At 54.9% G+C, this 15188-nt stretch overlaps 2 protein-coding genes across 9 annotated transcripts in view; one reads left to right on the forward strand and one right to left on the reverse strand.

Annotated features, from left to right (window-relative positions):
- Positions 1-8723, reverse strand: part of HACD2 (3-hydroxyacyl-CoA dehydratase 2) — a 50844-nt gene extending 42121 nt beyond the window's left edge. Inside the window, exon 1 of one of the 2 annotated variants that reach the window (XM_068246319.1) lies at positions 8629-8723. The gene's annotated coding sequence lies outside the window, so the exon portion shown is untranslated. Of the gene's footprint in view, positions 1-1458; positions 1569-8628 lie in introns of those variants that run through there. The other variant, XM_068246318.1, reaches the window with a different exon arrangement.
- CEP70 (centrosomal protein 70) overlaps positions 1672-15188 on the forward strand; it is an 88751-nt gene continuing 75234 nt past the window's right edge. For 2 of the 7 annotated variants that reach the window (XM_068246310.1, XM_068246316.1), the window contains exons 1-3: positions 1672-1813; positions 5564-5639; positions 8653-8701. In XM_068246310.1, coding sequence (XP_068102411.1) covers positions 8683-8701 — 19 coding nt within the window. In that variant the 5' untranslated portion in view covers positions 1672-1813; positions 5564-5639; positions 8653-8682. The remainder of the gene's footprint in view (positions 1814-5563; positions 5640-8652; positions 8702-15188) is intronic. The other 5 variants (XM_068246314.1, XM_068246313.1, XM_068246311.1 and 2 more) reach the window with 4 other exon arrangements.

Raw genomic sequence — 15188 nt, forward strand, 5'->3', positions numbered from 1 at the left:
ACATTAAAAAAATGTCGTTACACAATTATAATCTAGAATCTGTTCATCCGAAATAAGGCAATTGAACGGAATGGTGTACCCCTCCACAACTTTACGTCCTCTTTGTACACAATGGTCACATTTACTGCGTTGTCTTTCCTCAGTCATCATCTACAGGGCCGGTGCTTCCATGGGGGCAAACAAGGCAATTACCCAGGACCCCCAAGTGCTACGGGGGCCACTTAGCCAGTGGCAGCACTGGGTGTCATGATGGAAGGAGTGTCAAGACATCCCCTGTAACAAAATATCGCTCACACTTCCATGTGAGTAACTGTCACGAATATTCACTATTGCTGAGTTTGACTGATACACCGTAGCCCAGATTGGAGGAACGGCATTACCAGGGCTGTAGAATCGGTACAAAAATCATCCAGCTCCTGTAGTTGTGGGCAGAACACTGTTCTCCCCAAGCTCTTTTAGGTGGGTGCTCCACCCAGCTAGTTTTGGTGAGCACCCGGCTGTTATCAGCTCTCCACCTCCTGTGCTGTAAGAAGAGTTGTGCACAGAAGCACCAGCCCTGCATTCTCTCATTTCCCCACCCGGCCACTTTTTCATGCCACCCAGCTGGAAAAAATGTCTGGGGAGAACACTGGGCAGCATTACCAGGACTGTGGAATCAGTACAAAAATCATCCGACTCCAGGTACCCAAAATTGGTGTGACTGCACAGCCCTGGGCATTACTTTGCCTGTCCCGCCTTCCAGGGTATCGGAACAAATCTAGATCGGGAGGCAGGCATTCCTGCAACAGCCAAGTGGTTGGCTGGGACCACATGGGAACACAATCCTAGTGGACAGCGGGGCAGTAACAAACTAGACCTTCAGTCCGCCTGCGGTGGTGTTGGCACCTAAGGGACTAGAGAGAATACCTGCACAGGGAACAGCATCTGATTGGTTCCCGGCGGGGAGGAAGGGCATTGGGGAAGATAGTGGCTGGCTGGGACTCTGAGAAAGCCCGCCCGATTATGGATGCCAGTGCAAGGTAGAAGGAATGGGAGATTGGGGGTGACAATGCTGGTCAGCACTGAGCCCTGGGGGGGGGGGGGGGAGGGGGAGCAGGTAACAGCACCAGGAGCACCTGCATGCTCAGGCCAAGACCCTGGAGGTTACATGGAAATGTTAAAAAAGGGGAACCTAATGTGACTTTGGGGATGGGGGCCCCAGGTTAATTTGAAGCTAGAACAGGTCTTCCAACACTTCCTCCCCCCCATGTATACACCTGGCCTCCTGGCTGTGGGAGGGGCTAGAGATGGGGGCGGGGCATACCCCCCAGTGATGACAGGTGGGTGTGAGAAGCAGCCAGTGCAGCACATACACTGTATATATACAGCATGGCCTATCCCCTGACACAGTGACCCTCCCCCGGGGCTCCTCCTCCTCCAGGCCCCGCTCTCCCCTCAGGTTTTCCCCCGGAGTCTCACCTGTGCTCCCCGCAGTCCGGGATTCTCTCTCAGCGACAGCCGAACTTGCTGGCAGTTTCTGTCTCGCAGCCGCGGCCGTGATTGGCTGGGCAGACGTTTAGGGGCGGGGCTAAGAGCGGCTGACACGCGTTTGGTTGGAGAATCCGCCAACGGTCGCGCGGCTCTGCCAGTCACGTGTTCAGCTGCAGCCAATCAGCGTCCGGCCTCATCACAGCGCTGCGGGGAGTGGCGTCTCCATGGCGACTGACGGAAGCCGGGAGGGAAGCGGAGTTCAAATTGAGCCTGGAGAGGCAACGGCTGCCGGGAGCGGAGACACCCGAAACTACCGAGCTGAGGAGGGGGAAACTACAGCCCGGTCTGTGCCCCGCACTGCTCCCCAATCACCGCCCACCGGAAGTGTCCCTGTTACCTACTGGCCCCAACCTGACCTTCCCCACCTCCCCCTGCTGCAAACCCCGCCTGACCTCCTGCTGCCTGACCTAACCTGACCCTGCCTGATCCCCTGCTACCTGACCCTCCCCCTGACTGCCCTAACCTGACCCTCCCTACCTCTCCCTGCCTGCCTGACCCTCCCCCTGCCTGCCCTAACCTGACCCTGCCTGCCTGACCTCCTGCCACCTGACCCTCCCTATCTCCCCCTGCTGCCCTGACCCTACCTATCTCCCCCTGCCCTAACCTGACCCTGCCTGCCTGACCCCCTGCTACCTGACCCTCCCTATCTCACCCTGCCTGCCTGACCCCCTGCTACCTGACCCTCTCTATCTCACCCTGCCTGCCTGACCCCCTGCTACCTGACCCTCCCTATCTCACCCTGCCTGCCTGACCCCCTGCTACCTGACCCTCCCTATCTCACCCTGCCTGCCTGACCCCCTGCTACCTGACCCTCCCTATCTCACCCTGCCCTAACCTGACCCTGCTCACCTGACCCCTGCTATCTGACCCTACCTATCTCCCCCTGCCCTAACCTGACCCTGCCTGCCTGACCCCTGCTACCTGACCCTCCCTATCTCCCCCTGCCCTAACCTGACCTCCTGCTGTCTACCCTAACCCTGCCTGCCTGACCCCCTGCTACCTGACCCTCCCTATCTCCCCCTGCCCTAACCTGAGCCTGCCTGCCTGACCCCTGCCTGCCTGACCCTACCTATCTCCCCCTGCCCTAACCTGACCCTGCCTGCCTGACCCCTGCTACCTGACCCCCCCCCCTATCTCCCCCTGCCCTAACCTGACCTCCTGCTGTCTACCCTAACCCTGCCTGCCTGACCCCCTGCTACCTGACCCTCCCTATCTCCCCCTGCCCTAACCTGAGCCTGCCTGCCTGACCCCTGCTACCTGACCCTCCCTATCTCCCCCTGCCCTAACCTGACCCTGCCTGCCTGACCCCTGCTACCTGACCCTCCCTATCTCCCCCTGTCCTAACCTGACCCTGCCTGCCTGACCCCTGCTACCTGACCCGCCCTATCTCCCCCTGTCCTAACCTGACCCTGCCTGCCTGCCCTAACCTGACCCCCTGCTACCTGACCCTCCCAATCTCCCCCTGTCCTAACCACCCTGCCTGCCTGCCCTAACCTGACCCCCTGCTACCTGACCCTCCCTATCTCCCCCTGCCCTAACCTGGCCCTGCCTGCCCTAACCTGACCCCCTGCTACCTGACCCTACCTATCTCCCCCTGCCCTAACCTGACCCTGCCTGCCTGACCCCTGCTACCTGACCCTCCCTATCTCCGCCTGCCTGCCTGACCCCTGCTACCTGACCCTACCTATCTCGCCCTGCCCTAACATGACCCTGCCTGCCTGACCCCTGCTACCTGACCCTCCCTATCTCCACCTGCCCTAACCTGACCCTGCCTGCCTGACCTCCTGCTACCTGACCCTACCTATCTCCCCCTGCCCTAACCTGACCCCCTGCTACCTGACCCTACCTATCTCCCCTGCCCTAACCTGACCCTGCCTGCCTGACCCCTGCTACCTGACCCTCCCTATCTCCCCCTGCCCTAACCTGACCCTGCCTGCCTGACCCCTGCTACCTGACCCTCCCTATCTCCCCCTGTCCTAACCTGACCCTGCCTGCCTGACCCCTGCTACCTGACCCTCCCTATCTCCCCCTGTCCTAACCTGACCCTGCCTGCCCTAACCTGACCCCCTGCTACCTGACCCTCCCTATCTCCCCCTGCCCTAACCTGGCCCTGCCTGCCCTAACCTGACCCCTGCTACCTGACCCTACCTATCTCCCCCTGCCCTAACCTGACCCTGCCTGCCTGACCCCTGCTACCTGACCCTCCCTATCTCCCCCTGCCCTAACCTGACCCTGCCTGCCTGACCTCCTGCTACCTGACCCTCCCTATCTCCCCCTGCCCTAACCTGACCCTGCCTGCCTGACCCCTGCTACCTGACCCTCCCTATCTCCCCCTGCCCTAGCCTGACCCTGCCTGCCTGACCCCTGCTACCTGACCCTACCTATCTCCCCCTGCCCTAACCTGACCCTGCCTGCCTGACCTCCTGCTACCTGACCCTCCCTATCTCCCCCTGCCCTAACCTGACCCTGCCTGCCTGACCTCCTGCTACCTGACCCTCCCTATCTCCCCCTGCCCTAATCTGACCCTGCCTGCCTGACCCCTGCTACCTGACCCTACCTATCTCCCCCTGCTGCCTGCCCTGACCCTGCCTGCCTGACCCTACCTATCTCCCCCTTACTAAACTCTTCAGGAAACCGACAGAAAGGAACAATCTGTTGAGGATGGATAGTTTCCATGACGATCGTTTAAAAAAAGAGTATTCCCAAAGGTCAATTTTTGAGGGCACGGCGCATCTCGTCCACTGATTCAGAATATCGGGAGGCTGCTGCTCGGTTGATCCAAAATTTTGAGGAGAAAGGTTTTGACAAGACAAATCTGGTCAGAGTGAGCGAGGAGGTGGCTGGTATTAAACGAGAATCATTGCTAAAGCCTAAGGCCTGGAACCCACTGAAATCAGCAAACGCAACCGCTAGCGTTTTGTCTGAGCGGTATGCAAGCGGATTCATGTGCGTTTTTGGTCATGTTTTGCAACATTGTATTTTTTTCCTCAGCGTGTGCGTAGCGTTTTGCGTTTCGCGTATTTATCCTGATTGGTCCTGTGAATTATTTTTCATTTTGTTACAGTGTGCTGAACCGCAGAACGCTAGCAAAACCACTCAGTTTAGGTTTTGCTGAGCGTTTCCGCTAGCGGTTCAATACTTTACATTGAAGCGCTAACGCTCCCAAAATGCTGCAGGTCCTGCGTTTGCGTTTCTGAGAAACGCAAACGCTCCTGTGGAAGTTGCCCCATCCATTAACATTAGCCCAGCGTTTTGGCAAACTGCTAGCGTATCGCAGTGCTGCCAAAACGCTGCCAAAAGCGCTCCTGTGGGTTCCAGCCCTCAAGGTAGAAAGTCAAGTGACAGGAATAGGATCCCTTTTGTTCTCCATTATGGACATTTGTCCAGGAGGATTAGAGGAATTGTGTGTAAATACTGGCCGATTTTGCAAAAAGATGCAGAGCGTGGAAAGTTGTTCAAAGATTTCCCCTTGTTTGCGTATAGGAGAGGTAGAACCATCGCTAACCAAGTGTGTAAACGAGTGGTGGACAAGACACCTGAGTTGACGGGTCGGAAGGGTACCCACCCATGTTGCTCATGTAATTGTTGTTCTGGAATAATACGTGGGGAATACTTGTCCCACCCCCATACGGGTCAGAGAATGGCTGTCAGGGGTAAGTTTAATTGCAATACAACCTATGTGGTTTATGCATTAAAATGCCCTTGCGGGCTCGTATACGTGGGTGAGACCACACGCAATGTGAAGGTCCGCATCCAAGAGCATAAACGCAGTATTGCTGAGGTCCGTAAAAACCTGGAAAAAGGGATTGAGAAACAGAATGTCCCTGTGGGTCGACGTTTTGTACAGGCTGGACATACTGCTTCTCAGCTGAGGTGGATGGTGTTAGTCTGTCCCACCTCTGAGAAGAGGGGGAGACAGAGAAAAGGTATTGCTCCGTAAAGAAGTGGAGTGGATAAGGAAACTAGATTGTGTTAGCCCAAGGGGCTTGAATGAATATGTTAGTTATAAGTGTTTTCTGTGATTTTCTTACAGGAAAGAATAACTGGTGGGATTACATATGCTGCGGGAAACATTGATGATCCTTCCACAATTTATTGCAGGGTAGACGGTATAGTAGTTCCCTGTATAGGATTGTATATATTGTCTATTACTGTGTGCTAATGATTTAGGTCATAAACTTGGGTGGGACTTCCTGGGTGGGCAGTCCTATATATAGGGTGGAGGTGTGTGGGATGGTACACTTGAGGAAGGGTCAGGTGACCCGTAACATGTATGTGTCCATGCTCAAATAAACCACAAACGAAAGTTTGAAGCCTGTGGAGTGCCTTTTTCTACCGTGTTGCACTATCTCCCCCTGCTGCCTGCCCTGACCCTGCCTGCCTGACCCCCTGCTACCTGACCCTCCCAATCTCCCCCTGCCCTAACCTGACCCTGCCTGCCTGACCCCTGCTACCTGACCCTCCCTATCTCCCTCTGCCCTAACCTGACCCTGCCTGCCTGACCCCTGCTACATGACCCTCCCTATCTCCCCCTGCCCTAACCTGACCCTGCCTGACCCCTGCTACCTGACCCTCCCTATCTCACCCTGCCTGCCTGACCCCCTGCTACCTGACCCTACCTATCTCCCCCTGCTGCCTGCCCTGACACTGCCTGCCTGACCCCTTGCTACCTGACCCTACCTATCTCCCCCTGCCCTAACCTGACCCTGCCTGTCTGACCTCCTGCTATCTGACCCTCCCTATCTTCCCCCTGCTGCCTGCCTGACCCCTGCTATCTGACCCTACCTATCTCCCCCTGCCCTAACCTGACCCTGCCTGTCTGACCTCCTGCTATCTGACCCTCCCTATCTTCCCCCTGCTGCCTGCCTGACCCCTGCTATCTGACCCTACCTATCTCCCCCTGCCCTAACCTGACCCTGCCTGCCTGACCTCCTGCTACCTGCCCTGGCCCTGCCTGCCTGACCCCCTGCTACCTGACCCTCCCAATCTCCCCCTGCCCTAACCTGACCCTGCCTGCCTGACCCCTGCTACCTGACCCTCCCTATCTCCCCCTGCCCTAACCTGACCCTGCCTGCCTGACCCCTGCTACATGACCCTCCCTATCTCCCCCTGCCCTAACCTGACCCTGCCTGACCCCTGCTACCTGACCCTCCCTATCTCACCCTGCCTGCCTGACCCCTTGCTACCTGACCCTACCTATCTCCCCCTGCCCTAACCTGACCCTCCCTATCTTCCCCCTGCTGCCTGCCTGACCCCTGCTACCTGACCCTAACTATCTCCCCCTGCCCTAACCTGACCCTGCCTGCTTGACCGCTGCTATCTGACCCTACCTATCTCCCCCTGCCCTAACCTGACCCTGCCTGCCTGACCTCCTGCTACCTGACCCTCCCTATCTCCCCCTGCCCTAACCTGACCCTGCCTGCCTGACCTCTGCTACCTGACCCTACCTATCTCCCCCTGCCCTAACCTGACTCTGCCTGCCTGACCCCTGCTACCTGACCCTCCCTATCTCCCCCTGCCCTAACCTGACCCTGCCTGCCTGACCCCTGCTACCTGACCCTACCTATCTCCCCCTGCCCTAACCTGACCCTGCCTGCCTGACCCCTGCTACCTGACCCTCCCTATCTCCCCCTGCCCTAACCTGACCCTGCCTGCCTGACCTCCTGCTACCTGACCCTCCCTATCTCCCCCTGCCCTAACCTGACCCTGCCTGCCTGACCCCTGCTACCTGACCCTACCTATCTCCCCCTGCTGCCTGCCCTGACCCTGCCTGCCTGACCCTACCTATCTCCCCTTGCTGCCTGCCCTGACCCTGCCTGCCTGACCCCTGCTACCTGACCCTCCCTATCTCCCCCTGCCCTAACCTGACCCTGCCTGACCCCCTGCTACCTGACCCTACCTATCTCCCCCTGCTGCCTGCCCTGGCCCTACCTGCCTGACCCCCTGCTACCTGACCCTCCCAATCTCCCCCTGCCCTAACCTGACCCTGCCTGCCTGACCCCTGCTACATGACCCTCCCTATCTCCCCCTGCCCTAACCTGACCCTGCCTGACCCCTGCTACCTGACCCTCCCTATCTCACCCTGCCTGCCTGACCCCTGCTACCTGACCCTCCCTATCTCACCCTGCGTGCCTGACCCCCTGCTACCTGACCCTACCTATCTCCCCCTGCTGCCTGCCCTGACACTGCCTGCCTGACCCCCTGCTACCTGACCCTACCTATCTCCCCCTGCCCTAACCTGACCCTGCCTGTCTGACCTCCTGCTATCTGACCCTCCCTATCTTCCCCCTGCTGCCTGCCTGCCTGACCCCTGCTACCTGACCCTAACTATCTCCCCCTGTCCTAACCTGACCCTGCCTGCCTGACCTCCTGCCACCTGACCCTCCTTATCTCCCCCTGCTGCCCTGACCCTCCCTATCTCCCCCTGCCCTAACCTGACCCTGCCTGCCTGAACCCCTACCACCTGACCCTCTCCATCTCCCCCTGCTGCCTGCTTGACCACCTGACCCTCCCTATCTCCCCCTGCCCTAACCTGACCCTCTGCCACCTGACCCTCCCTATCTCCCCCTGCTGCCTTCCCTGCCTGCCTGACCACTTGACCCTCCCTACCTCCCCCTGCTGCTGACCCTAACCCTGCCTGACCCTTCCCTACCTCCCCCTGCTGCCTGCCCTAACCTGACCCTAACCCTGCCTGACTTCCCGCTGCCCGATCCTTCCCTACCTCGCCCCGGCCTGATCCTTCCCTACCTCCCCCTGCCTTGCCCCCTGCTACCTGCCCTAACCTGACCCTAGCCCTGCCTTCCTGATCCTTCCTTACCTTCCCCTGCCTGCCCTAATCTGTTCCTAATCCTGCCTGACCTCCTGCTGCTGACCCTAACCCTGCCTGACCCCCTGCTGCCTGATCCTCCTTCCCTACCGCCCTCTGCCTGCCCTCACCTGACCCTGCCTGATCCTTTCTTACCTCGCCCCCGTACACAGACACAAAGTGCCTCGCCCTGGTGTGTGTGTGTGTGTGTGTGTGTGTGTATATGTGTGATGTGATGTGGTGTGGTGTGTGTGACCCCAGACATCTTGGGGGATGTGGGGTCTGGTACTGACCTCTCCTGCGTCTTCTCTCCTCAGGTGTGCAGAGATCAGAGGGTTACAGCCGCCATGTCTGGCCCCTCCTCCGGTGAGTACAATCTTTCCTTCATTGCTTGTAAGCTCGCAAGGGCAGGGTCATCCTCCTAATGTTTACTGTTCTTGTAACAATATTTGTGCTGCTTGGAACTCTGCTGTACATTTGTTAGTTGTATCTATGTTCCCCTTGTCGTCTTATTGTGCTTTGTAAAGCGCTGCGGAATATGTTGGCGCTATATAAATAAAAAATAATAATAATAATAATTGCTACAGATCAGGGTGTTGGGGAAGTTGCCAGTCAGCCTCGTATATCTGATGGGTGTCCAGTGATGTAATCCCCCTCATATTGTGTGACTGCAGCCGAGGGACCCATCTGTTGTTATGAAGGGGAGAAGGGATAACAGCCCTGTGGGGGAGTGGCTTATGGTGGGCGGGTTAAAGATGGGAAAAGGGGATCAGGATTTTGCTCTGGCATTGCTATTAGAGATGCGAAGTTCGGATCTTTTCAATGATCCGGATGATTTGAATCGGATCATTGAAAAGATCCGGATCTTTTATCCGAATCTCGGATCATTTTACAAGGGAAGCATTCGAGGGTGAAATGACTAGCAGGACAGGAGAAGGGGAGGGGGGTGGACACACAGAGAAGGGGAGAAGATGGACAGAGGGCAGGGAGTGGACAGAGAAGGGAGGAGGGACGAGCAGAGAGCAGAAATGTTTGTTTGCACACAATACCCACATGCTGCAAGCATATGCTTTACATATATTTCACCTATATGTTCATCTGTATACTCCTAACTCCCATTCCCCAAAGCATTCCCAGAAGCAAAGTGCAGCTGTATAGAGCAGTGCAGGAGGATCATATTGCACAGCAATCACAGTGCCTGCCCTGTCCTAGCCCAGCATGCTGCCTGTAACGTTACTGAGCTGTGCCAAAGGTTTCCAATGTGTTCACTGCACAACTACGGAACAGACAGCCTATAATCAGCAGCACATTATAGCCAGTATGTGTGCTCTACTGACTACACATATCTGGCAGTGGCACCCATGTCCCCTCTCTCTCATCTACCTGTCTCCCTGCAAGGCTGCCTCCCCTCCAACAGAGCGATCCATCTCAGCTCTGCTTCCCAGGACCCCGCTGCCCGCTGAGAGGGGGCGTGTCGCTCCTGGCCCCGCCCCCTTTGCGATCCGAATCACTCATTTTGATGATTCGTATGATTCAACTCACAAAATAGATTCGGATCAAAGATCCGAATCGTTCATGAACCGGACAACACTAATTGCTATAGATCTGGCATGGTCATGTGACATTGGCAGACATGGTCTTTATTGGCCAACTCAGCCGAATGTCACCTAGTGCGTGTGCCTAACGTGTCATCTAGCGTGTTTCATCTAGTGAATGTGCCTAATGCGTGTGCCTAGAGTATCATTTAGCATGTTTCCTCTAGTGCGTGTGCCTAGCGTGCCATTTAGCATGTTTCATCTAGCCTATGTGCCTGGTGCGTGTCTAGCGTGTCATCTAGCATGTGTCGCCTAGCCTACGTGCATAGTGCGTCTGCCTAGCGTGTCATTTATGTGCCTAGTGCGTGTGCCTAGCATGTCATTTAGCGTTTCATCTAGCGAATGTGCCTAGTGCATGTGCCTAACGTGTCGCCTAGCCTATGTGCCTAGTGTGTGTCGCCTAGTTCGTGTGCCTAGTGTTTCATTTAGCCTATGTGCCTAGCGTGTCATCTAGCGTGTGTCACCTAGCGCGTGTCGCCTAGCCTACGTGCCTAGTGTGTGTGCCTAGCGTGTCATTTAGCATGTTTCATCTAGGGTGTGTGCCTAGTGTGTCATCTAGCATGTTTCGAAAAGCCTATGTGCCTAGTATGTGTGCCTAGCGTGTCATCTAGCGTGTCACCCAGTGCATGTGCCTAGTGTGTCATCTTGTGTGTGTCGTCTAATCTATGTGCCTAGTGTGGGGCCTTCAATATATGTTCTATCAAATGCATCATAATCATCATCATCTTATTATTATTATTATTATTATTATTATTATTATTATTATTATTATTATTATTATTATTATTATTATTATTATTATTATTATTATTATTATTATTATCATTATTTTATATACATATTCCGTGGCGCTGTACAAAGAAACAAACATGGGGTACATAATACAGGCAATGCTGTACACCAATATACAAGATACAGAATTGGTAATGACAGTGACAAAACTAACATGATTAATGCAGAATTCAGGGAACCGGAAGTGTCACCTAACCGGCGTGGCGGAGGGATAGCGGAGACTATAGTGTTGGGGCGGGTTGGATGTATTTTAAATACTCCCCTCCAGCAATATCTGGCAGTCTCCCTGCGGGCTCCTAGCTGCATACCGGGGCAGTGCATGGAAGCCGGCATGCCACCTGGTGTGGATCATGTGACTTGCGTGCACGGAGGACGCCAGAAAGCTGATAGGAACCCGCAGGGAGGTGCGGGGAAACTGCCGGCCACCACTGGAGGCTCGGGGAGTATTTGCAGGGGAGGTCTGGGCTTCTTTGGTTGCTCAAGCAAGTGGCAAGCACATGTATCTGGCATCACATGTATCCGGCATCAGGCGATCCCCGCTGGTGCCGCATACCGGAGACTGCTGTAAAATGTATAACGAATTCCTAAACACAGAAGGGTGAGAGCCCTGCCCTTGTGAGCTTACAATCTGCAGAATCACTCTCAAGCCTCGTACACATGCCGGACTTAAAGGGGTTCTCTTGCATGTTCTAAAAAACAAAAACTGCCACTTACCTGGGGCTTCTATCTGCCCCCGGCGGCTGTAATGTCCCGCGCCGTCCTCCTCCGATGCGCCGTTGCTGGCACCAGTGTAATTATTCGTTTAACTAGATGGATAGAAGCGCGGCCATGGCCGTGCTCGCTCCCACGCGTCATTGGGCGCTTACTACACAGGCGCAGTACAAAGTTTTCTTGTACTTCGCAGTAAGCTTCTGATGATGTGCGCCGAAGCGAGCATGCAGGCGGCCGCACAGCCGCAGCTCTATTCGTCTAGTTAGACTAATAATTACACCGATGCCGGTGGTGGGTAACGGAGCATTGGAGGAGGACGGCGTGGGACATGACAGCTGCAGGGGGCCGATAGAAGCCCCAGGTAAGTGGCAGGGTTTTTTTGTTTTTTTTTAGAACATGCAAGAGAACCTCTTTAAGTTGGCTGAGGCGGCCGATAACGACTGCCTCAGCCGGCAATCAGGCATGTGTAGGGCACCCGACGACCCTCGGCGCCGGACGGATCTACCCAACCCCAGTCGCTGATTTCCCCCCCCCCCCCCCACTGATGTAATTGTTCATCCCCCCCCCCCCCCCCACCGCCATGTGATGTTACGCCTGCGCCGCTTGCCGCCCCCCTGCATAGCAATACACGTGTGTACTGTGTGTGTACTGTGTGTGTAGGCTAGCCCTGCGATGTCGCCCAAGGTTAATCTGCTCCTGACATCAGTTGGGCATGTGTACGAGCCCCCCTAATTCACACAAAGAGTTAAACTTTCCAGTACAGAATTGAATAGCTTAGCTTCTAGCCTCCCCATCAGAGTGTAATTAACTTATGTTCAAGCACCCCCTGCCAGGTCATGTAAATTAACCACTTAACGACTGCCTAACGCCGATAGGCATCGGCAGGTCGCAGTGGTGTTTCCATAACGAGCGGCCGTTCCATGTCAGTTTACGGAGGGTGTCTCCGTGAACAGCCTGCGAGCCTCCGATCACGGCTCGCAGGCGAAACGTAAACACGCGGGGAAGAAATCTCCTGTGTTTACATCCTACGGTGCTGCTGTCGCAGCAGCGCCGTAAAGGAGATTGGTGATCGCCGCCGTCTGATAGGCTGAAGTCTATTCGAGGAGGTACAGGGCGGATCGCCGTCCTGTGCCGCCCATGGAGCGAAGGGGAGGGAGGGAAGGAGAGGGAAGAATAGCACTGCGGAGGGGGGCTTTGAGGAGGCCCCCCCCCTCGGCCACACAGAGTGGTGGCGATCAGACCCCCCCCCCCTTCCCCAGCAGTGGGGGGGAAGGGGGAAGTCTGATCGCCCTGCCTAAAACCTGATCTGTGCTGGGGGTTGAAGAGCCCACGCAGCACAGATCAACCAAAACACCCCTGGTCCTTAAGTGGTTAAGGATTGGCCATGGCAAAAATGGTAAAACCAAGTCTTGGCCATACTTTCTAGCTACAGAGCTATGGACATCACACACAGCTCCTCACCTCTAAAGCCCCATCTAAACAATACGATTGTTTGTGCGATTCGATTACGGTTCTATTTACGATCCGATTAAATCCAACATGCCAGATCAGGATTCAATTCGATTTGCCATTGTTTTGCAATGGCGAATCGAATCCCGATCGGACATGTCTGATTTAATCGGATCGCAACTAGAATTGTAATGGAATCGCTCAAAGAATCGTATCGTGTAGATGGGGCTTAAACCTTTCCAGAAGCTTCAAATGGATTCCTATCTGTTCACACACACATCTGCTGGGACCCGGGTCAGGCACAATCCCTAGCAGACAATTAATATTTCTTCACATTTAATGCTTTCCTAGGCTGTAGGAACATGCCAATCAAACCATTTTTTGACAAGTTAGTAAGGTTATTCTGACGCTCTCACTGAGCGATTTTCACGCAGACTGCGCCTAGCATGGCAGCGCAATAAAGCTTTCTGTAACACAAGTTTACCACACATGTCGTGTATCTGTGGATTCGTGGTGCCTTGCTAAATGCAAATATGCAATCCATGTCTTGGTATGACCTAGGGGCATTGAGAGATGGGCAAAGCAGGAATCCTGCCAAAATCTCTCTCCATTAACCTCCTTGCCGGTCTAAAAAATCCGGCAAGGAGGCAGCGCCGCACTTTTTTTTTTTTTATTTACTTTTTTTAAATCATGTAGCGAGCCGCTGAGCGGCGGCATCCCCCCACCCACTCCGATCGCTTTCGGCGATCAGAGTATGCAGGAAATCCCATTGAGAACGGGATTTCCTGCAGGGCTTCCCCGGTCGCCATGGCGATGGGACTGGATGACGTCAGGACGGGGTGTCACAGGGAATCCCGAACCGCCCCTCAGCGCTGCCTGGCACTGATTGGCCAGGCTGCGCTGGGGGGGGGGGGGGGCGGCGGGTAGCGGCGAATCGGCGGCGATCGCGTACTACACGCAGCTAGCAAAGTGCTAGCTGCGTGTAGGGAAAAAAAATTATGCAAATCGGCCCAGCGGGGCCTGAGAAATCCTCCTGCGCAGGTTACCCCGAGCTGTGCTCGGGATAACCGGCAAGGAGGTTAAAGGGAAGAGTCAAGCAAAATAAAAAATGAGTTTCACTTACCTGGGGCTTCTTCCAGCCCCATGCAGCCATCCTGTGCTTGGACCTTCCTTTTTAAGGGGGAACTACCCCCTGTTCCAGTTACTCAAGGCTGGACTTTTACTTGTCATAGCCACTCCCAGCTGGAGAAGTGCGTAAAACCCAGGGACACGCTTGGTCCAACATTCTTTGTCTATCCTCTGTTGTTAAATGCCTGCAGGTCACTGGCCGGATCGCCATTTTGCATTATTTCAGCTCAAGACTTTATCGCCAAGCGCAGTATTCTGAACTCTCAGACATTTTACCTAATTTCTCATCTCTTACTTATTCTATCCAACCAATCTGTTCAGCTGCCGGATATATTTATTTGCCGACTCCAATGTATATTTATTTGTATAGTTTTTATAATAAAACCAACAATTGAATTGTTCCAGTTTTGCCCTTTGTTAGCTGATTACTCTGATCCATGCTAGAACTCTCTGTGGTGGATTCATTAAAGCTAATGTGCTGGAATCATGTCACTTGTCAGTTCGGGTATCCTTTAACCCTTCTTCATTTTGGAAATAACTAGTGCTGAGGTTTCTCCACCTCGTCAATCTGGAGACTGGTGGCAGCAAAACACCATTTCCAGTGCGACATCAGTAACTTTATTTAATGATTGTAGATAAGATCGAGATTTTATCATGTATGGGCACACCAACCAATCTTAAAGGATCACACAACTGAAAAACAGAAAGGTGCGGTGGCTAGGGAGGGGAAATGAGATTCTTACCGCCTCTCTTGTTCCCCGCCGTCACCCGCCGGTCTTCTCCAATAAATGCCGGTGTCCGGGCGACTCTCCTGACCTCCTTCATAGCGTCTTGCGCTCCACGGAAGGAGGAGCCAGGGTAGTGAACTTGCTTCTGCCGAAATTACGCGCCGGCAGAAGCGGTGAAGAACGGTCATACTGCGCATGCGCGGAACAGTATGTCCAGGTTAGAGGGCAGGAGAGTCGCCCGGACTCCGCACAGTATGTCCAGGTTAGAGGGCAGGAGAGTCGCCCGGACTCCGCACAGTATGTCCAGGTTAGAGGGCAGGAGAGTCGCCCGGACTCTGCACAGTATGTCCAGGTTAGAGGGCAGGAGAGTCGCCCGGACTCCGCACAGTATGTCCAGGTTAGAGGGCAGGAGAGTCGCCCGGACTCCGCACAGTATGTCCAGGTTAGAGG

This window comes from Hyperolius riggenbachi, chromosome 7 (assembly GCF_040937935.1).
Source record: "Hyperolius riggenbachi isolate aHypRig1 chromosome 7, aHypRig1.pri, whole genome shotgun sequence".
Classification (NCBI taxonomy): domain Eukaryota; kingdom Metazoa; phylum Chordata; class Amphibia; order Anura; family Hyperoliidae; genus Hyperolius; species Hyperolius riggenbachi.